The sequence below is a fragment of the Pongo pygmaeus genome, chromosome 10 (genome assembly GCF_028885625.2).
Source record: "Pongo pygmaeus isolate AG05252 chromosome 10, NHGRI_mPonPyg2-v2.0_pri, whole genome shotgun sequence".
NCBI lineage: Eukaryota > Metazoa > Chordata > Mammalia > Primates > Hominidae > Pongo > Pongo pygmaeus.
The window spans coordinates 93636594-93661514 of NC_072383.2; the positions used below are offsets into that span (position 1 = coordinate 93636594).

Below are 24921 nucleotides of genomic sequence, written 5' to 3' on the forward strand. Positions count from 1 at the left end.
AATCTAAAGATCAGTATGGATTCTTTCAATGTTAATATACTAGTTGTGATTCTTTACTATAGTTCTACAAAATGTTACCATTAAGGGAAACTAGCTGAAGTATACTAGTTTTCTCTCTCTATTGTTTCTTTGCCACATGTGAATCTACAGTTGTATCGATAAACATTTCAATTAAAAACAGTAATAAACCACATTGCAAATTCCTCCTGGGTAAGAACTATCCTTAATTTCTATGCTGTTTTTTCACTTCCACTTCCAAATGCCGAGAGCAGCCTCAGATAAGGACATAATCAGAGGTAATTTATTTGTTTGCTGGTTTTCCTGAGGGGACATGAAGTTTACTGACTTCTATAAAAGTAAAATCTATATTTTGCTATAAATTCTATATTTAAAATGCCATATAAATTCTATGAAATAAAATATAACAATCCAAATCTCTCTGAAGCACCTGATTAGCTACAAGGGACTAAAATCACCTGGCAACATCCCCTCTAGCAGGTAAAATGTCACTATGTTTACATGAGAATCAGAGATCTCTGAAATCAACTGTCATTAGGTAGGAATCTCAGCCAACGAATACTGGCAGATTGAGGCCACAGGACTTCACCAGGCTCTATAACAAAAGCCTTCAGAGTAGCATCACACCACTGTCCCTTGGCCATCCTCTGTTTTGTTTTAGCATAAAACACAGGGAAAGGCAAGAAACAAGTGATGAAAGGCAGTGAAATGGACACGTACCTACACCTGTAGACTACAAACTGAAAGCCTATACTTATATGCCCTTTGACAACGAAATGTCCTGGCAACCAGGCCAATTGTGTAGCTATCTGTGGATAGATTTTAATTTGAGAGGAAAAAAATTACAAATTCATTAAAAAGTCAAAATTATAGGATATTTTAAATAAAATACAGTTTGAAAGGGCCAGGCATGGTGGCTCACGCCTGTAATCCCAGCACTTTGGGAGGCTGAGGCAGACAGATTACCTGAGGTCAAGAGTTTGAGACCATCCTGGCCAACATGGCCAAACCCCGTTTCTACTAAATACATAAAAATTAGGCAGGCGTGGTGGCGCACGTCTGTAATCAGCTACTTGGGAGGCTGAAGCAGGATAATCGCTTGAAACCGGGAGGCGGAGGTTGCAGCGAGCTTGAGATCACACTGCTGCACTCCAGCCTGGGTGACAGAGCAAGACTCTGCCAACAAAACAAAACAAAACAAAACAAAACATTCTGAGTAATTTCATATTTTTAAATCTACCTTTAACAGCCAAGTACAGTTTTTTAAATCAGTTTGGCTCTACAGAAGCCTGTTACATAATTAGCACAGTAACAGCAGGTTGTGCATAGAAGGAAGTTATTATTTATTTATTTAGAAACAGGGTCTTGCTACGTTGCCCAGGCTGGCCTTGAACTCCTGGACTCAAGTGATTCTCCCACCATGGCCTCCCAAAGTGCTGGAGGCCACGCCCAGCTAATTTTTTGTCTTTTTAGTAGACACGCGGTGTCACTGTGTTGGCCAGGCTGGTCTCAAACTCCTGACCTCGTGATCCGCCCACCTTAGCCTCCCAAAGTGCTGGGATTACAGGCGTGAGCCACCGCACCTGGTCAGAAGGAATTTAAACACACTTTGTATACTATGACTATGGCATTTATTCACTTAAAACAAGACAAACCAAGTTCAGTTCAGCATAGACAGTATTAATAAACATGCCAATTTTTTTCTTTTTTTTTTTGAAACAAGGTTTTGCTCTGTCATCCAGGCTGGAGTGCAGTGGTGCAATCTCGGCTCACTGCAACTTCTGCCTCCCAGACTCAGGTGATCTTCCCACCTCAGCCTCCCAAGTAGGCTATAGGTACATGCCACCATGCCTGGCTAATTTTTAAATTTTTTGTAGAGACAAGGCCTCACTATATTGCCCAGTCTGGTCTCAAACTCCTGCCTCAAGTGATCCTCCTGCTTCGGCCTCCCAAAGTGCTGGGATTACAGGCATAAGCCACCAGACGCAGCCAGATGACAAATTAAAAAGTCACAAAGAGGCATCTCAATCCATTTTACCTTGGAAGTGGATTCAGCAAGCCTTTTGGGAGACAGGGTCAGTGACTATAACCTGTGTTCCAGTAATGCTAGCAGTGGTTTGCCTAAGAACTTCTCTCAACTTATAGCCAGACTGAACATGCTCCCTCATCCAGTATCCAAGTCCTACTCTCTCACAATTCAAAATGCTCAGGCCGGGCACAATGGCTCATGCCTGTAATCCCAGCACTTCGGGAGGCCGAAGTGGGTGGATCACTTGAGGTCAGGAGTTTGAGATCAGCCTGGCCAACATGGTGAAACTCCGTCTCTACTAAAAATACAACGATTAGCCAGGTGTGGTGGTGCGCACCTGTAATCCCAGCTACTCAGGAGGCTGAGGCAGAAGAATCACTTGAACCTGGGAGGTGGAGGTTGAAGTGAGATCACGCCACTGCACTACAGCCTGGGCAACAGAGCAAGACTCTGTCTCTAAAAAATAAAAGCAAACAAACAAAAAGAACCCCAAAAGGCTCCATAAAGTCTTCCTCCTCTAAGAAATCTTCAACTAATTAGAGGGAACATATCACCTGCGTCTTCTGGGGGAATATACCCCTACCATTCATTTAAATCTATTTTTTTCCCTAAGTTAGTAAGGGTATTATCTTATTATAAAAAGTATTTTAGCCTTACAAAATATTTACTTTGGGGACCCATAAACAACGATTATTAAATAAAAGTGCTTTAGACGTCAGAATGTACTTGACAGAGAGAACAAAATGAGGAACAGGGATAACTGGTTAAAAAAAGCAGCTTTCATGTAAATCAGTGGGGAAATATGAGACATGCATAATCCTTTCCATGCCATTAATGTCCACATGCAACTAGTAAATGACAGGAACCATATTTAACTTGCTTTGAATAGCAGCCACCACCTACTGGACTAAATGCAAATATGACGTAATGAATTCAGTTTCCAACCTTTGAAACACCTATTACCTAACCACAAGAGCTTTCCAATCAATGAGTTCTTCTTGCATGAAAAATCTGGGGTCTCTAAAAATGCTCATTAATTTCTATTCATATCACTGCAGGTGTCTCTGTGTTTTCCCTCTAAATAGTGAACAAAAATTAAAGACAGAAATATTTTGTCCATTGTGGTCCCTTGGGTAGAAGGTTCACAGACCTCTACCAATATTAATAATAAAAAATAAAATAATAGTGAAACCATGGCTCACAGCAAAGCACAACATCAACATGTTCTGATTAAATGTCAGTCTGTCTCAGGATCAGAAAACTTGGTTCCATACTTCAGTTTATCTACATGTTAGCTCTGTGCCCTTGAGCAAGTTATTCAACCCCATTAAGTCTTAGTCTCCTCATCTGTAAAAGAAAACAATAATATCTCTCTTAAAAGACAAAAGGGACGAAATGGTACATGCAAGAGCTCCTAGCATAATGCTGGCATATCGGAAATCTTGAGTAAATCCAAGCGATTACTATTTTTTTTTTTTCTGTTTTTTGAGACAAGAGTCTCGCTCTGTTGCCCAGGCTGGACTGCAGTGGCGCTATCTCTGCTCACTGGAAGCTCCGCCTCCCAGGTTCACGCCCTTCTCCTGCTTCAGCCTCCCGAGTAGCTGGGACTACAGGCGCCCGCCACCACGCCCGACTAATTTTTTGTATTTTTAGTACAGATGGGGTTTCGCCATGTTAGCCAGGATGTTCTCGATCTGACCTCGAGATCCACCCGCCTCGGCCTCCCAAAGTGCTGAGGTTACAGGCATGAGCCACTGTGCCTGTCCACGATTACTATTAAGCCTAAAATTCATGCTATTTATGTGAATGGCACTTCTAATCCTTCATCTTGTCTGGTTTATAGACTTTTGGTGAGGTGGAGAAAAAACTGGATTGATGGGGAGTCAGTTTGGGGGAAGAAAGTTTTGTTAACGTGTATTAGTAGCATCAGATTATTTGTTTGCTGAAAGTTTCTGCCTAGTTTGAATATTCACCTTGCTGAAATCACCATTTTAAAAATAGCCATATAATTCTGTGTTCATATGCATCTGTGTGTGGGGCCTCCTTCCTGATAGCAGTAATAATACTGTTATAAAAGGAGAAAAAAGTGCAATGATGCAAGTAAACCTGAACCTTTGTGCAGCAACTAAGATCACTTTCGTCTTCTAAATTTTGCTCACTTTCTCTATAATGCTTCCACCCCAGCATTAGAAGCTCCCGGCTGGAGCTCTGGTTTTGGAATTTCCCATTTCTGTAGTGTGGGCAAAGTCGACAAGTCTTTCTGGGCTTTGGTTGCATCAGTGAGTGAAGAGACTTTACTGCATGATTTATGATTCCTTTAGTTCTAAACTTTAATGATCCTAAGACTATATTTAACCTAAAATCATTAACAGACATATGTTAATTTCTAGGTTTTTTCAAACCACTTGATTACAAAACAAAACAAGAAATCCTTATTTTTTTTTTCTTACCCCCAGACTTCTAAAAGACCAAGATTTCAGAAACTTTTGTTATGAAGCAAATCATACCTGGACTTGTAAACGATTTCATTATCTATCCCTACCTTCCTCCCCAGTAAGAAGGGCAGTAGAGATGGATTGTGCTTTATCTGCATGTTTTTAGTGGAGCTATGGAAAGAAAAATTAAGTAGTGGAATTTTTTTTAGATGGAGTCTTGCTCTTTTGCCCAGGCTTGCTCAATCTTAGCTCACTGCAGCCTCTGTTTCCCATGTTCAAGCAATTCTCCTGCCTCAGCCTCCTGAGTAGCTGGGACTACAGGCACGCGCCACAACACCCAGCTAATTTTTGTATTTTTAGTAGAGACGGGGTTTCACCACGTTGGCCAGGCTAGTCTTGAACTCCTGATCTCAAGTGATATGCCTGCCTGGGCCTCTCAAAGTTCTGGGATTACAAAAAGCTACACTTCTACATTGAAATCTCTTTCTTCTTGGGACTGTGGGATACATCAAAAGACCAAAAGAAAGTTAGGGAAGGCGGGGATAAGCTACAAATTATTCCTTCTTTATACATTTTGTCGACTTAAAATTACAGTTGCCAAACAATTCAAAATCAGAACTGCTTTTCAGATATAAAACAAAACAGGCTATTCTAAGTTTATTAAAAACCATATCTACTCTTTAATTTCTAATGTTTCATACGATACTAACATATGCCAAAGTATGTCAACTGTTATAAACGTTATCAAGAAAAACTGACTTCAAAAAATAAATGATCTAAGTAAAACATGAAGTTTTCGACAGAATCCACAGGAGCTAAAAGAACAAGCAGTTACACCATTTCAAACATAAAAAGCCTAAATGTGTTTGTTTTCCTTTTTATTTTTACGGAAACATTAGGGGGAAACTGGTTTTCTTTGTTCAGTGTTTATTATTTCACCTTTCCTGCATCAGAAACCAAAATACTTTGATAAATGGGAGAGTCTGGTAAACAGACCCTTGAAGATGAGGGCTCAGAACCAATAATCCATCGCATTTCCATCACTGTTCATTTTTCATGAAATCACTTAACCACCATAACTCAATTTCTTTGCATATAAAAGGGTAACATAGCAACCTTACTCCAATTCCTGCTTATATAGAACCAAAAGGGGGCCTATAATAAATGCAAACAAGAAGGGCTGAGAAACCTGGGAAAGAAAACTGAAAGAAGATAGCTGTTCTTCCCAGAAATACAATCATCATATTTACTCCACTGATAGTCTATTTGGCCACTCCTATTTTTATTGCTCCAATCATAGATTATCTCTGCCTGCTGTCAAAACTACTTACAAATACAGTTTTTTCTCCAGAGATCCACAAACACAATTACCAGAAGCAGGCTAAACCACCGAAGTAGTTTTTCCATACCACCCAGAAGAAAGTAGGTAGTTCCATTCCTGAACTTAAGACACTCAGCATTAAAAAAAGGCCAGTACCTCTTTGTAGCTACCCACACCCAAATGTGCTATAACACGAACTGTTCTTTGTACCTAACATAGTTTCAAGAAAGTATTAAAATAAATAGGCTGATATAAACATGTCTAGTCTGCTTTTTTTTTTTTTTTAAATCCAAAAGGGCTTCCCTACAGACCAAATTTATCTATGCGATTCCAGGGATTATGAATTTTTAAAAAATGTCTAGAAGAACATAAAAAGCTATCAAATGTAATACACAAGCACAGGCATTACTTATGAATATGTGAATATGAATACTCATTCCCTTCCATAAAGACACACGCCCAGATCTGGAATTCCCCTGAACCACCTGGAAGATCAGGGAGATAAAAGTTCATCTCCACCTCTTCCTCCTGTTCCCTTCCCCCTTGCTATTTCCCTCCTCAACACACTAACCTTTCCCTTCTTGAAGGCACCATCATTCAAGAGTCACAAAAGCCATTTATTTAACTTCACTGCTGTTTTATTACTGTCACAGTCTCATTTCCTATTACTTTCTATCACATTTTTCATATATTAGAAGCTAAATATGTTCTTGTGGGTGGGCTGGGAAAGCAACCCCCACTCAGTTATGACTACTGCAAAAATGCATTCTGATTTCCAAACACCCTACTGCTAGGTTTTATCCATTCCTTGACTGAAGGATGATTGTCTGATTACCTTTATATATCAGGTCATTACAAGAAGTGCAAATACTTAGGAGAACATAGTGGGCCCTCCTTGTCACCCTCCCCACTTCTGCCCTTCCCAAAAGATTTACACTAGGGACATTTCTCTAGGACCTAGGTCAGAAATTCACTTTACAAAGCAACGTTTGTCTCACTGATATAACTAACTCAAATTTTATAAAAACAAAATAATCATATCTTTGGCTAAATTTAAGATTTTTAGATCTTTATTATTCAAGAACTTGATGAAAACACAGCAATGGAAAACTAGTTAGCTCTAAAAATAATAATGCAATCTTTTATTCTCCCAAAGTGTGCAAATTTCAGCTATCTCAAAAAAATGTTTTACTAAGCAGGACAGAATACACACACACACACACACACACACACACACACACACACACACACACACACACACAAACATCTTCTTCCATACATTTTTGTAGTCTATATTTTTTTCTTGTATCTCTAAAAATATGCCTCTAAAAGTGTAGAGTGACAGTCTACCACACAAAAACATACATATGGGCTGGCCGCGGTGACTCATGCCTGTAAACCCAACACTTTGGGAGGTCGAGGTGGGCTGACTTGAGGTCAGGAGTTCAAGACCAGCCTGGCCAACATGGTGAAATCCCATCTCTATTAAAAGTACAAAAAATTAGCTGGGCATAGTGGCAGTGCCTGTAATCCCAGCTACTCAGGAGGCTGAGGCAGGAGAATCTCTTGAACCCAGGAGGTGGAGGTTGCAATAAGCCAAGATTGCGCCACTGCACACCAGCCTGGGTGACACAGTGAGACTCCATTTCCCAAAAAAAAAAAAAAAAAAAAAAAGATAAAATATCATTTATCTGCTTTGGCAGGAAATGAGACCAAAGTAACACAGCTGGACAAAATACTGCAATTTAATTCCTAATATTTAATTGATACTCTTCATAATACTTATTCCTAATTCCTTTAAAAAAAATGTGTTTCTCTTTTTTTTCATAGAGATAGGGTCTCACAATGTTGCCCAGGCTGGTCTCGAACTCCTGGGCTCGAGCAATCCTCCTGCCTCGGCCTCCCAAAGTGCTGAGATTACAGGCATGAGCCACCACACCTGGCCCCAAATTACTTATTAAAAGGAAAAAAGAAGAGATTTATTGCCAAGAAAGAAAACCCAATGCTTCCGCTGCAATTTCAAATGCAGGGTAAGTATGCAAACAAACAGATTTGCCAGAACTGTGTGGCTACGATTCTAACACGAGAAACACAAAGTTAAAGAGGCATAAAGATTTTTTATATTTCCTGAGCTGTCTCTGAAAATAACTTACAGGAAAGGGCTGCTGTTGGATATCAGTCCCAACCCCCACCTTCTAACTGTGCATAATCTTATCTGTGCTACAACAACATGGAAATGTTCATAGGCTGTTAATGTATACTCTAATCCTTACATTGAAATCCAACAATACCATGAGGTGGTAAATGTAACCAAAGAGAGAGGTCTTCTAGACTAGGTCTCCTGATTTACAATGAAAATCCCATAATAGGACTTGTAATGTCATTCAGCAGCTCTTCAAGACCAGTCTCAAATTTAAAATGGGGAGAAACAAAAACTTAGTACTTTCTTTCATCAGAGATGAGGGTATACTGATTCATTTAAAAGAAATAATTTTGAAGCTCAATTTATTTTGAATTCTGGTGCTTGAAGAAGACCAAAGATAAATCCAAACCTGTCAAATGACAGGCACTTCTGGGCAAAGTTTCAAGGGACAACAATCCACATTTCTGATTCCACTTCCTCTCTTCTCAGTCCCAGTTTGCAATCTGGCTCCTTCTCCAACAGCACCACTAAAACTGCTCTCACCAACATTAAAAAACAACCTCCTAAACACCAGATCTAATCATGCCCATTTAAAAAAGACTTGGTTCAAGTGTTGTCATGTAGGTGATGTTTTCTTTAATACCCTATTCAGGGTACAACTAAGAAAAAGACAACTAATTAGTAAAACCATGTATTATAAATTTCTGTCACCTCAATGGGCAGAAGTTCCTTGGGAATACGCAGCACTTTTCACCTTTGAAAGTACAATGCTTGACATATGGTCAGTATCTGTGAAATAAATAAATTGAGGGTTTGCTAAGTTGCCTAGGAAAACCCAATTATCATACTTTTTCTTTGAAATGTTTATAATAAGAACAAACTGAAACAACACAGGAAAAACTTGGAATGTTTCCAGGGACAGTTTTCTTTATAGAATCAAGAAATCTGCCTCAATTTCAAAAAGAAAATTCCAACATTTGGACACTATTATTTTGCTGATTTGTCTATAGCCCTTGAATAAGGGTTACAGACAAAGGCTCAAAGGCTCAAAGTTTAGGAACTTCTCTCTGAACATCAAACTTCTTAAATAAAAATAGTAGTAAATGGGTACCCATCACCTGAATATCAATAAGACAGAAAGATCCTTTGCCTGCCGGCTATTTTATGTTTATTATATCTGAAACATTTCAAGGAAGAGGTCTCATAACTATACTCCCAAAATGTCAGAATAATCCAGAGTGGCTCACAGTTGCACTACCAACAAAACTGCCTCTGAGAACCCGGAGCGGTGACTAAATGATAACCTATCTGGAACACCTAAAGCTATGGTTTCTCCAGCCATGGGAACTTCCCTTCCAGTCTCCTTCATCTTCAGGTTTGGCTGTTCGTCCTTTCTCCTCTGGGGTTTCCCAGTGCCACTCCTTACACCCCCATCCAGTCTCCTCCTCTGGTTTCTTCTACTCACTCTGCCAGGCATCAGAAACTCAATTAGCCGAATGATGCAGTTAGCAAAGGAGAATGGTGAGGGAAAGAGAGAAGGGATTGGAATAAGGAGAAAAGGAGGTAGAGAAACTCACTGCCTACTAATTCCCAGCCACTACCCTACCCTTCCCCCTTATCACTCCTGACGACTTTCAGTCTTCCACACCGCTCACCCAGCCCCCAGTTTCCTCATTCTTCCTTAGTCATCTCATCCTTCCCACAAACCCTGGGGCCCCAGGCCTTGCAGATTTGCTGCTCTGAGATCCCAGGTGCTTAACCCCACCCTGGCTACCGCCTCAGCCCCAGCTTGCATCACAGGGACACACGTGCATGCACGCGCGCACACACACACACACACACACACAGTCAGAGATAATTCACCTCCCTTGGGCTGGGGTAGGGAGAGGAGTGGAGAGGAAGACAGGACAGTAATGGTTAATATAACCTGGGGACTAAACTGAGGACTTCACCACCATTTCAAAACTGTTTCTTTGGGAAATACACTTTGATTTCCAAATTACCATGAACTTTTAGAACACAATCCTATTAGGAATTGGGGACTGCCTACAATTACTTCCTGATAAATTGCAAACACGTTGTTATAAATTTATAAATGTTGGCTAGGCATGGTGGCTGATGCCTATAATTCCAGTACTTTGGGAGGCTAAGGCAGGAGGATCTCTTGAGACCAGGAGTTCGAGACTAGCCTGGGCAACAAGGTGAAACCCCATCCCTACAAAAAATACAAAAATTAGATGGGCGTGGTGGCACATGCCTGTGGTACCAGCTACCTGGGAGGCTGAGATGGGAGGATCACTTAACCCCAGGAGGTCAAGGCTACAGTGAGCAGTGATGGTGCAACTGTACTCCAGCCTGGGCAACAGAGCATGACTCTGTCTCAAAAAAAAAAAGTAAATGGTAAGCATTGGATTTATGAAACATCTATATTCTAAAGAATAAGACCATATGGGCTACACCCAAGTTTGTCAAAAGTCTGTTTACTAACCAGAATTTGGTTGGTCACATGTGTAGCCTCTGTAAAATTCATGATTCAGTGAATTAGAGCCCTGACCCAGACTTTCTTCCCTGAAGGTTGAGAAACTAAGACACCCTTGTAACGACCCCTGCAGAAAAATCTTAAATAGAGTTCATTTTCACTTTTTCTTATCATTTTAGAACCCCAGTCAGTGTACTGGATTTTGAATTAATTATTCTAAGGCACAGGTCTGTATTTTCAACAGCGAGATTACCAAACAGAACCCTTTGAGCTCACCTGAAATGTATGCCTCACTGTTCATTTATTTGATCTCAGGGTGTCAAGGTGTCCTCCTCAGGAAGACTTTAATTTCTTTTCTCCTCTATTCAGTGTTGTTTACAAGAGGAACAACCTCCCAGGCAATACTGTGATTCTGACCCTATGACTCAGGGCTTTTGATTCCTCTGGCACATTTTAGTAGTCTCAAGCCTGTTGCAGGCTCCCTGCTCCAGGCCTAAACAAAAGTCTCCTTGGAAAGCGAAATTCAAAAGCAAAGCTCACCCAGCTTTTACCAGGCTGCCCTACTTGACAGCCTATAACCTGTCCAAAGCCGCCCTGGTTTCCTGTGGCCTCCAGAAAGAACTCTCCTTATGCCACTGGCTGGCTGCGTCCATTAACCCCTCCTCACCAGCTTCCACCCAGTCGAGCAGCAGGGCCCTAACAACCTAAGCAGCATACCAGATAAAAAACAAGCTCCAGGATTGGCAGAGATAATGGTAAGCCCTTAGGGTTTACGCCTGATGGCCAACAGAAAACACACCCCAATGGCCAAACCTCCAATTTCAAGAAAAAATTGTACTCATTCACAAATAAAGTGAATTAAAAAAAAAAAAAAGAAAAAAATTTATCTTAGGCAAGGATAGTAGTATATTGTGAAGAAGCCAACCAAACTTATTACACACACAAAAAATGCAAAAGCATGTTAAAAAAAAAAAAAAGAAAAAGGATAGTACCAATAAAATGGTTCTACAGAGAAGAGCAATCCTGAAAACAGACAATTTGAAATATTTATGCCAAGAACCGGGAGTGGTGGCTCATGCCTGTAATCCCAGCACTTTGGGAGGCTGAGATGGGAGGATCACTTGAGCACAGGAATTTGAGACCAGCCTGGGCAATACAGGGAGACCCTATCTCTACAAAAAATAAAAAATAAAAATCAGCTGGGTGTGGTGGTATGCACCTGTGGTCCCAGCTACTTGGGAGGCTGAAGGTGGGTGGGGGATCACTTGAGCCCAGGAGTTACAGGCTGCGGTAAGCCTTGACTATACAACTGTACTCCACCCTGGGAGACAGAGGGGTGACCCTGTCTCCAAAGAGAAAAAAAAAAAAAAAAAGAAAAAGAAGTATTTATGCCAAGGAAGGAGCTTTTTGCCTAGGTACTAATATTCAGGAAGCAGAAATATGAAAACAGAATGCAGCTGGCTGTGAGAAAAATTAGGCAAGGGAGGAAAGTCGCCTTTTTTAGGCAAAAGGAGGAAGGGCAGGAAAGACTGACTATGAGTAAAGAGAAATGCTATGAGAATATCTGACAGTTAAAGGAACTTAAAATAATTTACTTTACTTGGTACGCTGACTTGCTCGACAATTTTACTTATTCAATTCACCCAACAATGATTTTTTTTTTTTTTTTTGGAGCCTCCATGATATGCTTTGGCTGTGTTCCCACCCAAATTTCATCTTGAATTGTAGTCCCCATAATCCCGACGTGTCGTGGGAGGGACCCGGTGGGAGGTAATTTAATCATGGGGGCGGTTTTCCCCCAAGCTGCTTTTCTAGAGATAGTGAGTGGGTTCTCACAAGATCTGATGGTTCTATAATGGGCTTTTCAATCTTTCGGTCTGCACTTCTCCTTGCTGCCCCCATGTAAAGAAGGACGTGTTTGCTTCCCCTTCCACCATGATTGTAAGTTTCCTGAGGCCTCCCCAGCCATGCTGAACTCTGAATCAATTAAACATCTTTCCTTTATAAATTACCCAGTCTTGGATATGTTTTTATTAGCAGCGTGAGAACGGACTAATACACCCCACTATGTGCCAAGTATTTTCTAGAAAAGTCACATTTTAAGACTTGAATGTCAAAGACTTGAAGTTAGTAGACTAAGAACAATCTAAAGATTTCCAAAAGGGCCCATGTGCTTTTTTGTTAAACACAAACAAACATTAGAAATACAATGGAAAAGCTACCTATGCGACTATGGAGAGAAGGAAGCCGCTGCAGTGGTTGCTCCCTTGGCCTATTTTCATTCATTCCCTCTTAGACCCAAGCAACAGCTACTGATTCTACTAGGCCTCTTGCTTGGCTTTATCCAGGGCAAAGAGATGACTAGAACTCTTCATGGAGTTTAAAACCAAATACAGAACATCAGACATGCCAATAAATAGTTATACATTAAGACAGCCTGAGATGAAAAGATATCACAGCATAACTGGGTGGTCAGAATAGGAAGTAAACACTTCTGACTAGGTAACTGTAGAAGCTTAATGAAGCCAAAGACTGAGGGGGTGGATTATCGAGGATGGGCACGATTTTAGTAAGAGAGATGGAGTAGGTATTCCACAGGTAGGAAGTGCACATACAAAAGTGAGAAATAGGCCCAGTGCAGTGACTCATGCCTGTAATCCCAACCCTTTGGGAGGCAAAGGCAGGAGCAGTGCTTGAGCCCAGGAGTTCAAGACCAGCCTGGGCATGATGGCAAAACCCTGTCCCTACAAAAAATACAAAAATTATCTAGGCATGGTGGCAAAACCCTGTCCCTACAAAAAATACAAAAATTATCTAGACATGGTGGCATGCACCTATAGTCCCAGCTACTCAAGGAGGCTGAGATGGGAGGACTGCTTGAGCCTGGGGGGTCGAGGCTGCAGTGAGCCATGATCATACAGTGCACTCCAGCCTGTGTGACAGAGTAAGACCTCATCTCAAAAAAAAAAAAAATTAATTAAATTAAATTATTTTAAAAGTGAGAAATAGTAGTTACGTGTTTCCTGCATTTTTCCTATAGCCACTTGAGGTCTGCAATTAGCCATCAACAGGTAAAATGACCAATCTTCAAAGAGTGGTGAACTTCTAAAAATGTGGAGGTTCCACCTGATAAGGGCAACACACGTAAATGCCTGCATATTTCAGTAACTTCAGATTTCTTACACCTAGCAAATAAATGTCATTGAATTGGCCAATTTCCTGCCCCAGGTTTCCTGATATGACTTCTGAGCTGCTGTCTGGAGGCCCAGGACCTCTCTGTTCCACGCCTTCCTTGCAGCAGCACCTACATTGCCACTGGTTCAAATTCTTTGGATCGGTTACTAAAATAAATTAACCACTTCAAGCTTGTATTGCAAATACCCATTCCAACTGCATGCTAAAAGGAGGCTGCACATGAGAATAATTTAATACACATTTTCTAAACTATTCCTTCAACCACATGTTTTTCTTCCCCCTGCATTCCTAACTCACCAGGCTGTTGAAGGTTAATTGCAACGATGTATGCAAAAGTGTCTGTCTGGCACCTGTTACCTGGAATGCTGATGTCTGGGTCCAAGCTGCAGCTGGCCATCTGTAGCTTCATACGGCTCTTCTACCTCATACACATTTGCATCAGCGTCCTCCATGCTGCTGGAATTCTGCCATTCCAACTCTTGAGTTTTCCGTATAGCCATAATAAATGGCAAGTTCTCGTACTCCGGTATTTCCTCATAATGGCGTATATTTTCATACTCCGGTGCACAGAGGCTTGTAACAGACTTGTAAGGTGCCTGAGATGATGACTCCCGGGAGAGCATTTGGTCATCCAAAGACTCAGCTCTCAGACCATTAGCTGCACTGGTCTGCCCCCGAGACTTCTTCCTCTTCTTTTGAGATTCCAGGCTATAGTTTTCTGTGGAATATGCCTTGATGGGTTTACTTCTCTTCTCCTCTCCTACCAACAAGCCTTGCCAATCACTTCCAATCCCCTTCTGCTCCCCACTGGAAAGGTGGCCTATGGTGGTGTCTCCGAGTTGGCTACTCTTGGACCAAAATTTTTGAAAGTCACTCTTCATGAAACAGATGGAGAGTTTCATGCTGAGCAACTTTTTAAAAGAGTTTTTCTTTGTAGAGTCTTTGCAAGGCTTAGTGCACTTTTCCACATCCATAGCAGATAACGATTTTGCTCTGGGCTTGGTTAGGGCTGTTGAAGGCTCACTGTTTGACAATACGGTGACAGACTTTAAGGATTCTGGGTTCCCTGAAAAGGGTAAAATAGGATGAGGTAACTTCCACACTGGCTTTTCTGAAGCCCGTTTAGGCATATCAAAGGAGGATGACACACGATGGTTTGGGGCACACAAATGCTGAAGGTGATTTCTTTCTAGACTCTTCTCTGAACTTTTTTCTTCACTTGAAGGATAAGAACTTTTTTCCACAAGCTCCTCGGAGGCAGCCTTTTTAAGCACTCCTGTAGCAGGCAAGCTATGTCTCTGAGGTTTTTTGGGGACAATTCGTAGAGAATTTTCCTCTTTTATAACAGATTCCTTTTGCATTTGAGGGGCAGAAACTCCCAGGTTTCTCCCAGATTGCAAATGTTCATTGCAAGTTAATGTGAGCTGCTTAGGCAGGCTCATAGATAGGGTACTACGTCTTATAAAATCGGTCCCTTCGTCCACAGCAAGCGACATACTAGAACCATCTACAGTTGTGCTGTCAGAACTCAAATTAGAGTCTGTATCAAAAGAAGGTGCCATTTTTTCAAAGTAAGTTGTTTCATCACACATGGCTTTCTGTGAATTGACTAAGTCCTGTGTGTCACTGTTGGATTCCATATTCAATTCACTTTTATTTCCTAGCTTCATTTTATCCACCTGTTCCTGCTTACACAAAACATTCTGATGCAGAACACTGATTTTATTGATTTTCAAACTATTTTCAGTAAGACAGGAAGAGCTACTGTCTGAATTCCCCGGTTCTTCAGTGCTTTCACTAGGAGTATCTACACACTTTTGACGTAACAGACGAGCAGTTTGTGTCTTTCTGGGCTTGGGAGTTGGAAATTTTGGGGTATATGGTACTAAATGAATTTCTAAGGGACCAAGGTCTTTGACTTCTGATTTCTTACTAACTCCATCTGAAGATATAAAAGTACTCCTTTTCCCATTTTCCAGAGCCTCTAGTTCAGATGACTGAAAGCAATTATTGCTTTTTTCACTGTCATCCTGGCAAGTTTCAAAATGTTCACATTCATCACTAGGAAGCTGTAAGTGGCAACTGTGATGATCAGGAACTTTTTCAAAGCTGGATGGGGAAGGTGACAAATCCGCAAATTCAATTCTGAATTGTCCATTTGAATTACAGCCACCATTCATTTCTGGGCTGTCTGTGGGCCTGTGCTTCTGTGCGGAAATAGAAGGTGGCATTTGGTGTATTAAGGCATCTTTGAGCTTCTCTTCTAAAATGCTTGTCTTTAAAACAACCCCACCCTGGTTCTTGGCTTTTTCACCATACAAATCACATTTACTCCTAGTTTTTATAGTCAAAGTCTCATCAATTTTACTGTTTTCTAAATTTTCATTCATTTCCAGGGGCTCTAAAACAAGCTGCTTTACACACAAATTCTCTCTATGGCCCAGCTTATGGATACACTCAGAACTGCAGGAACACATTGGTAAAATATAATCACTGCTCTGATCGCCTTCATATTTACAATTAAAGTTGTCAGTGCTTTCAGCTAATTCCTGTTTATGCCCTTCCAGGTTCAACATGATTTTCCTTGATGGCGACTGACCAATGTCTCGAACAGGTGAGCTCTTCAGGACTTTTGGTTTTGGGGCTATTGCTGGTTTCATTTTCTTTGTTGACTGTGGAACACTAGAAATCACAATGTCGGGTTTAGGTGCAATAGGAGGTGGAGCTGGCTTATTATTTGCCACAACAAACTTAGGCTTGGGGGCCACTGGTGGCTTCTTCATCTCTAGAAAGGAAAAAATAATAATTTGATGTCAAAACAACCAAAGCACAAAATGACACGATTAAATCTGATAGCATTTTTTATTTTTAACAATATGACCTTGACTTTTACTGAGTATGTTACATTATATAGTATCAATATTACTCCTGAAAATTCCTTAAATTGTCTTTCAATTCCATACATAGCTTTGGGTCTACTGTACATTTTTAAATAAATCCAATACAGTTTGTTTCTCCAACTTTGGAACTGGTTACCATATCTTTTTTTCTTCTTCTTCTTTTTTTTTTTTTTTTTTGTGAGACAGTCTTGCCCTGTCGCCCAGGCTGGAGTGCAGTGACGCGATCTCGGCTCACTGCAACCTCTGCCTCCAGGGTTCAAGTGATTCTCCTGCCTCAGCCTCCTGAGTAGCTGGGATTACAAGTGTGCGCCACCACATCCAGCTAAGTTTTGTATTTTTAGTAGAGATGGGGTTTCACCATGTTGATCAGGCTGTTCTCGAACTCCTGACCTCATGATCCACCCACCTCAGCCTCCCAAAGTGCTGGGATTACAGGCGTGAGCCACCGCGCCCAGCCCATCATATCTTTCATTGACAATAAATGAAATAATTGACTTCAGTTTGGAACCCACATAGTAGTTCTTCAATTCATTTGCCAAGTGCTGAAAGTTGAATTTGCCTAAGTTAAATGTAGGATGCAACTCTTTAAACTTCTCATGTGAATAAGCAGTAGTAGTCTTCTATCTCAAGGATAATATAATTGAGTTGTATAAATAAATGCCTTTTATCAATGATCTGTCTACCTCAATAGATAGAGCCCCAAAACAATATTAAAAAAGGAAGACAGAAATCAGAAATTTTCTAAATTTAAAAACTGAAAATTAATTCTTTGGTATTATTTGAGGCTCATAATAAACCTGGTATTTCTTGCTGCAAGAATTACTGGTTGTGAATTTTCATTATATTCCTTCACGGAGCTCTATTTTTCAAAAAATCACATGTCTAGGTCCTACTCCAGAGTGAACTAGTTAGAGTTTCCAGGGATAGATCCTGGACATCTGTACATCTTTTAAGTTCCACACGTGATTATGTTGTTTATCCCTCATTAACATCCACTGTTCTAGTACATTTAAAAGATAACCACCATTTCTAGTGTAGCAATTCTTCCTAGACATTATATATAAGGTATTTAACTAACACCTATTATACAATGCTGCATCGGTACAGATCTGCTCCTATACTATAGGAACCTAATAAAAGCTTTACACAAAAGACCTATAAAGTGAAAAGATAAATAAAGCCTGTATATCTGTAAGTTCCTTTACGTTCTTCCACCTACACTGTCATATTATTGATCATATTTCCCCAAGGAGACATGAGATAAAAAATATTTTATATTTTACTTTTATATTTGTTCCTTTGACAGGATCTAACACTTAATAAAAACTTAATTTACTGAAAAAACTTTTCAAAATATCTGCTGCAAAGGACTGCTGGGTGTTGTTTAATTACTTGAATAGACAGGGGCTCTGATATTTCATTTGGTGATGACTTCCTTTTGAACAAAGGAAATTAGTCATGACACTTGGGAAGCTATTACACGGAACTGAGTTTTTTTAAAAGAAAAGGAGTAGGGTGCTCTACTTCCTTTTACCAACCAAGGAAGAATTCCCTAAATCTCTACTTCTATGTGTGCAATAAAGATTATATGGTGTATATGATGATATATGTCTTCTCACTCAATTTCTAGGTATAATGTCATCATCAATAAAAAAATTAATTATTTTCAAAATAATGCAAATTCCTATACTACATAATTTCAGATAGCTGTTCAATAAGCATAGTTAATTTTGTCTGAGATTTTTTTTAGGCAGAATATAACTGAAAAACCCTTCAAATCCTAGTGAGAAACCTAGTTGTAAATGTCCATTAAATCAAACCCTCCATTTATTAAGTCAAGTCTTAAGAGAAACTATGAATGCTTTAGGCCTCGTCCCAACAGCCTATCTTACTCAGTAAAACTGTCAAGTTGATTTTATTTCTGTAACCATTATCAAAACATCCTACCTCTGCGATTTTTAAAAGAATTTTTTAAAAATTAGTTTTGGCAGCCTAATAGTGGCTCATGCCTGTAATCCCAGCACCTTCGGAGGCCAAGGTGGGAGGATTGCTTGAGCTCAGAAATTGGAGACCAGCCTGGGCAACAGAGTAAGACTCCATCTCCATGAAAACAAAAAAAATAGTTTCGTAAAATGAAGAGTTCTTGAGATTGGCTGTACCACGTGAATGTACTTAACACTTCTGAACTATACACTTAAAAATGAGTAAGATGGTAAATTTATCTTATGTGCTATTTTACCACAGTTGGAAGAAAACTTCATCTCATCAAATTAATCTTTTACTTTCCTATCTTAGAACCTTGTCAGAAGCTTTAGGGTCATTTAAATATCATTTTTAAAAAATCCCTGGTACCAATTTTACTCTTTTTAAAAAATGTGTTTTGTACACAAATCTGCTTCCAAGAGATATAAATTCCTGTTCTAGTGTCACAGAAATTCAATTAACTACGTATGAGCTGGAGTTGGTTCCCAATAAATATAGCAAAGCCCTATTACGTACATAAAGCCCTCAACGCATACTCACTGAATTCAATTAATAACCGTGAACTTGGGCTTGCCACTGTTAGTTAACTGTGTATTGAAGGAAGTCAAAGACATAACTCAGGGAGCTGGCTAACCTAACTGTGGGCCTTGTGCAGACCTGGCTGCCTCACTTTCCTTCCTTATAAATGGGGTTGTTGAACAGGGCTCTGAAGCCCATAGGAATCTGAGATGATAACTTCTAAGATACTCATTTCAGAAGAACCTTATGTACTGTGGCCTCTTTCTCCTGCGTTGATGTTTTTTCAGTGCACCTTTGTCTGTGTTCAGCATAAGACACAAGCTCCAGAAGGGCAGGCACTTTTTCTCATTCACTGATGTATCCCAGTGCTAACAACAGGGCCTGGGAATAATCACAGCTGCCACATACACATACTCTTTACTATGGCTCCATAACAGAAAATTTCTTCTATAAAAATAATCACATTCAAAAATGTACATCCATTTTAATGTAGAATAATATACTGAAAAGTTAGCAGGAATCAATTTCAATAGGATTATTGAATAATTCCTTAATTATTAATAGGAACAAGTGTTCAACCAAGTCACTGGTATAGCAATATCCAAAATCCTTCATTTTTTTTTTTTCATGGCTCTATTTTAGAAGAAACACAACTCAAAAAATAATAAGCCATTATATTATGGCCTACTCCAATGTGAAATAAGTGCATGACATTTGGTAACAAATCTGGCACCTTTGGATCTTAATACTGTATCAACAGTCAGACCCAAAGCTTCTTAGAGCAAAGCAGCAAATCTTTTATTTACACAGCTGTTTGGCTCCAGGGAAATATAAGGTAAGAAAGTAAAGCACTAGTACCATTTTACTAACTATTATAAACATACTCGTCATCTGTTACACACAGACGGCTGTGGTTCATGTGTACACTCTCTGGCTACTGGACCAGCCAAAATGCAAAGCACAGACAATGAGACAGTGACCTGTACATGTTCAAAAGGACACAAAATATATACCTATATATACCTACAATTCTCTCTCCTTTTTTCTTCTTTTTTTTTTTTTTTTTTTTTTTTTGAGACGGAGTCTTGCTCTGTCACCCAGGCTAGAGTGCAGTGGCTCCATCTCAGCTCACCACAACCTCCGCCTCCCCAGCTCAAGCAGTTTTCATCTCAGCCTCCCGAATAGCTGGGACTACAGGCACACCCCATCTCACTTGGCTAATTTTTGTATTTTTAGTAGAGACAGGGTTTTGCCATGTTGGCCAGGCTGGTCTCGAACTCCTGACCTCAAGTGATCCACCCGCCTTGGCCTCCCAAAGTGATGGAATTACAGGCGTGAGCCACCGAGCCCAGCCTCTCCTTTTTCATATATAGCTTAAAATAATTCTGAAATCTCCACTAAGGGCAGATTATTTTACAGATGCAGAAAAACAAAGCAAGCTTTTCTGCTGAATACATATAACCTAGATGTTCTACAACATTCCTTTTATTTTCTTAAATTAAACCAACCCTTCCAAATACCACAGATTAGATTCAAAAGCAAAAATCTCCTCCCTTAACTTCAAATAACTCCTAAACGTTTCAATGAATTTGACTACTGTTCCCAAAAAGCACCATAATCAGCTTGTAAGAACTATGTATACATATAAGAATGGGTAGAAATAAAACCCCAGTTCTCTTCCATATTCCCCATCTAGACACCAGAAAGAATTATAATAAATCCAACAGATGGGTGAGCAAAAAAGTAGTTGATGCTTTTCAGCCAGCAATGCTAAAAACCAACCAACTCGGCTAGACACAGGAAGTGTCCCACTTTAAACACCACAAAAATTTCTGTGGATTTCTTTAATTGTAAAGTTGATAAAATACAAAAATAGCTTGCATTATTTTAGGATAATTCAAATGCAAGAATCATGAACTTCCAGTCTGGGCCCTAGAAACTGGGTTTACATAAATGTCAAATTACATGCTTCTGTGCCTGTTCCTTATAAACTGTTAAGACTGGAATTGAAAACTGATACATACAAGATACGGTTATTTTAAATACATTTGACACCTCCAAAAAGGAAAGAACTAAAACTGGCTGGAAGGATTTTAAAATTTCCAACCACTTTTAATTTAAATCAATTTCTTGAACGAAGGTAAGGCACAGAAATGTAGGATGAAAATAATTTATCTTATATAAGTATAAAGCTTCCCTTTGGCAAAGAAAAGAGAGTTCATAAAGATATCTCATATAAGTGCATATAACATCAAAAAGGAAAGACCCACACAACACCTACTTCTTGCTTTCTTTTCCTATTGGCTAATTTCTTGTTTCGTTTGTTGTAATCTGATCACAGGGAGCAATGCAACACTACAATATATCTAGCCTTTAGAAATAATACAAATCAGAACATTTGAGTGCTGTTTGACAGTTTCAAGTTGCAAGAATTTTAAACAAATGCCAAGAAAAGCAATGAAAATTTAATCTGATACTTAAGTGCTGATTCTGGAAGTAACTTTGAGAAGAAGCTTTAAACTATTTCACTATAAAATTTCTAATGAAAGTTTGTTTCAACGTGGACAAAAATGTAAAATAATCCATAACACTCTACTTAATACATAAGTTCTGGTTTAAAAATTAACTATGTACTTATAAAGTGAACGTAACACCACTTCAGTAATTATTTTGTAAAATAGAAATTGTTCCTTAAGAATGTTCAGAAACACAACGTCTAGAATTGCTGAAAATCCACACAAAGATAGAGGCTTTGTCATTTGGATGAAGGGGAAAGAACTATGGGAGGCAGACAGAAAATAAAGCTTTGTTTACCTTAATCAGGTAGAAACAAACAAAATATCTGTAACTGGGTGCAGACAAGCAAAAAAAAACCAAAAAAACAAAAAACAAAAAAAAAAACCTCAACCATCTCAACTCCTCTGTTTCTCAGGTAACAGAGGTAAAACCACCAGGACATGACAATGTCTACGCCTCTTTAAAATAGGTAAAAGGTTTACCAGCAGATACAAGGTTGAAAGCGACTCACTTAGTGGCCAAATTGAACACGCTGAGAACACTGCCTTTGCGTATAATAACTGATCTATTAACTTGGGAATCTACACTATTGTCACATGCAAAGGCGAAGTCCTCGCACTGCTGGAGAGATGAGCGAACGCCCTTCACATATCGCATTTCACCTGGTGCAGAGCCCCCAGCACAGTCCCCCTTGGAAGGGAGACCCCGAGAAATCCCGGGTTCCAAACAGCCCCTCTGGGCAGGAAAAGACGAGAAATTCGGCGGCGAATCTCATTAGCTCCGCGCTTGCCGAGGTGCTTGGCAAAGGTACGGGGCACACAACTCGCCCACCCCGGCGAAAAGTTGCTCGCGAGCCCAAGTCTAGCAGCTCTCGCCACAAACTTTCCCGCGGCAGCGCGAGCGCCGTCACCTACCGGCTGCAGAAGTCATGATTCCCCGGTGCAGCTCGCTTCCCCGCTCGGCCCCTCAATCCATGTTCCCCTTTCAGTCCATTGTTCCCACAGTTCGGGTAGAAGAGAAAAGCCCCCGCAGCGCCCACATTCCGTCCCGCCGCCCTGCGGCGCAGCCTGAGCGCCACACAAAGGACGCGGCCGACTCCAGCGACCCTGCGGCGCTCCCAGGCGCGAGCCGCTGGGGGCGGGCGGGCGAGCACTAGCACCGCCCCGCAGAGCTGCAGGCTGACAGCCAGGCGCGGGCACGAGCAGTGCTCTCTTCGGCTCCGCTGGCGCGTGCCCTCCTCGGGCTCCAAAAATCAGCAGTGCTCTGGGCGCCCCCTGCTAGTCGCGGCCGTAAAAGGCAGACAAAAGCCCTAGCCTCCTCCAATCGGAGGGCTCGAGCTTCAGCTCGCTCCCGCCTCTCTCGCCTACACGCTCACTCTCTTCTCCAATAAGCGGGCTCGAATAGGGGGCGTGAGCGGCGAGGCATGTTGGAAATTGTAGTTTTCTAGACACACAGGACGAGCAGGAGCTGGAGCTCTGTGCCGCCTGTTCTCCCGCCTTCATTTCCCATCGTGCTGAGGCGGGTGGCATGGCGGAGAAGGATGACACCGGAGTTTGACGAAGAGGTGGTTTTTGAGGTAAGAGGAAAATGGCGGTGGGTGTGGATTGCCTTTGTTTGAGAAGGACGAGACGGAAAGCGAGGAGGCAAGGCGTTCCCGGGGCGAGGGATCGGGTGACGCGCTCCAGCTGGCCTCGACCACCGAACCCCAGCGGTTTCAGGGCCTAGTGTCCGTCGTCGCCTGACAGGTGTAGCCAGAGGCGCCCTGGCCGTGGCCGGCCTCTATCTCGGGCCCGCCCAGAATTCCCAGACGGTGCCCGGTTGCCAGGCCCTGGGCTGGAGCGGTGTCTTTTCGTTCCTGGGAATGGATGTGCCGCGGGGGGAATGCGCCTGGCTGGGGCGGGGCCGATTCGTGCCTTTTAGATAGTCACAACTTAGCCTCCTTTTTTTCCATCCGCGATTTTTTTGGGTCAGTATCCAGAAGTGCTTCAGGTCACTGTTCATCGTCAAGGCGTGGCCCTCGGAATGAAGGCAGCAGGTGCCCTTTTTCTAACACGGTTTAAAGTCTATATGTGGGACCTACTGTGGGTGGTTAGGGCCGGGGCATCTCAGCATCTAGATTCGATTCTTTTGTCCTTTGCTGTTGCGCTAGGTGTAGCCAGTTCTTCTGACTCGAGGCTTTAGATGTGAGTGCTTTTGTGTGGGACTATTTTAAGACGCTCTCTGCCATCTTGAATGAAAAAAATCGAGCGAGTGTTTTTGATGCCATTTTTTCCATCAGACACAGGTCAAAACTCGCACCCCTGTACATATGTGTATTGCATGTATACGCTTTACTTTCATTTATCCAACTAGATTTTAAGAAAATTTAAAAATGAAGTGAGCCATGCCATACAGTGAGAGAGCGAGGCACAGACAGGACAGAATGCTAAATGTTGAAATATGTACAAACTGTCATTGAAGGATTAATTTCTGTTCTTGCGGCCTCCCAGAGGCTACACCCAGTACGCGATATCCGAGGTGAATCTTTAACTATGAATTGGATTAGAAAAACCGGCAGGAGAAAATGTATTACAGGGAAAGAGAACTGAGTATGCCAAGCTTGGGAAGTGTGAAAGTACCTGGTGTGCATTTTTAGGGGGCGGGGTGTGGAGGGTAGCTATGTAAAGTGGCTTGATGTGGCTGCAGTGAAGAAGCAGTGGAAAATGTGGCCATTTTACCGAAATGAAGAGTCTAGATATGAGGCGTTCATTAGGGAAAACAAGGGCCTGAATTTTAGAAATGAGAGACGTAATGGAATAATGGCTTGGACAGACACTTGTAAGTTAAAATCGAGGCAATGTTTATAGATTGAATGTGGTAGCTGAAGGAGAGAGAAATAGATTTCTAGAGTAAGGGTAACTGATGGGTGTATTTTTTTTACCCATTATTTTTGGTTTCTGAATATAATAGTAATATATGCTCAAGGAACATTTTATTGTAGAAAATAAGCCCCCAAGTTAAAATCATCCATTATCCCACCACCCAAAGATGGTAACTATTAACAGTACGGTATGTGTTCTTATAGACTTTATTTCTATGTAAATATGTGTTTATGTGTGTGTAATTTTTTAGCCTCTATATTAAGACACAATATGTGTGTGATATTTTTTAAAACAAAAGGTATACCACGTAGAATTTTTTGTATATTTTTCACTTGACTTTATCGTGAATCTTTTCCCATTCATCATTCTTTGAAAATATTAATATTATAATATCCCCTCATGTGTATCATAACCTTTTTTTAAAAAATACCATTGTAATCAACAGTGATATAAGCCTATCTTTAACTGCAACTCTGATTTTCCTCAGAATAATTTTTAGAAGTAGAACTAGTGGGTCAAAG

General features: G+C 40.8%; 2 protein-coding genes across 8 annotated transcripts in view; one reads left to right on the top strand and one right to left on the bottom strand.

The window, feature by feature from the left end:
* Window positions 1–22804, bottom strand: part of FGD6 (FYVE, RhoGEF and PH domain containing 6) — a 138319-nt gene extending 115515 nt beyond the window's left edge. For both annotated transcript variants that reach the window (XM_054445407.2, XM_054445406.2), the window contains exons 1-2: window positions 22454–22804; window positions 13978–16405 (exon numbers count right to left, since the gene is read on the bottom strand). In XM_054445407.2, the coding sequence (XP_054301382.1) occupies window positions 13978–16405; window positions 22454–22469 (2444 nt within the window). In that variant the 5' untranslated portion in view covers window positions 22470–22804. The remainder of the gene's footprint in view (window positions 1–13977; window positions 16406–22453) is intronic.
* A 127-nt stretch (window positions 22805–22931) lies between these two features.
* The window catches only part of VEZT (vezatin, adherens junctions transmembrane protein), an 83646-nt gene continuing 81656 nt past the window's right edge, over window positions 22932–24921 (top strand). For 2 of the 6 annotated variants that reach the window (XM_054445412.2, XM_063646584.1), the window contains exon 1: window positions 22943–23115. In XM_054445412.2, coding sequence (XP_054301387.1) covers window positions 23080–23115 — 36 coding nt within the window. In that variant the 5' untranslated portion in view covers window positions 22943–23079. Of the gene's footprint in view, window positions 23116–24921 lie in introns of all 6 variants that reach the window. The other 4 variants (XM_054445413.2, XM_054445416.2, XM_054445409.2 and 1 more) reach the window with 4 other exon arrangements.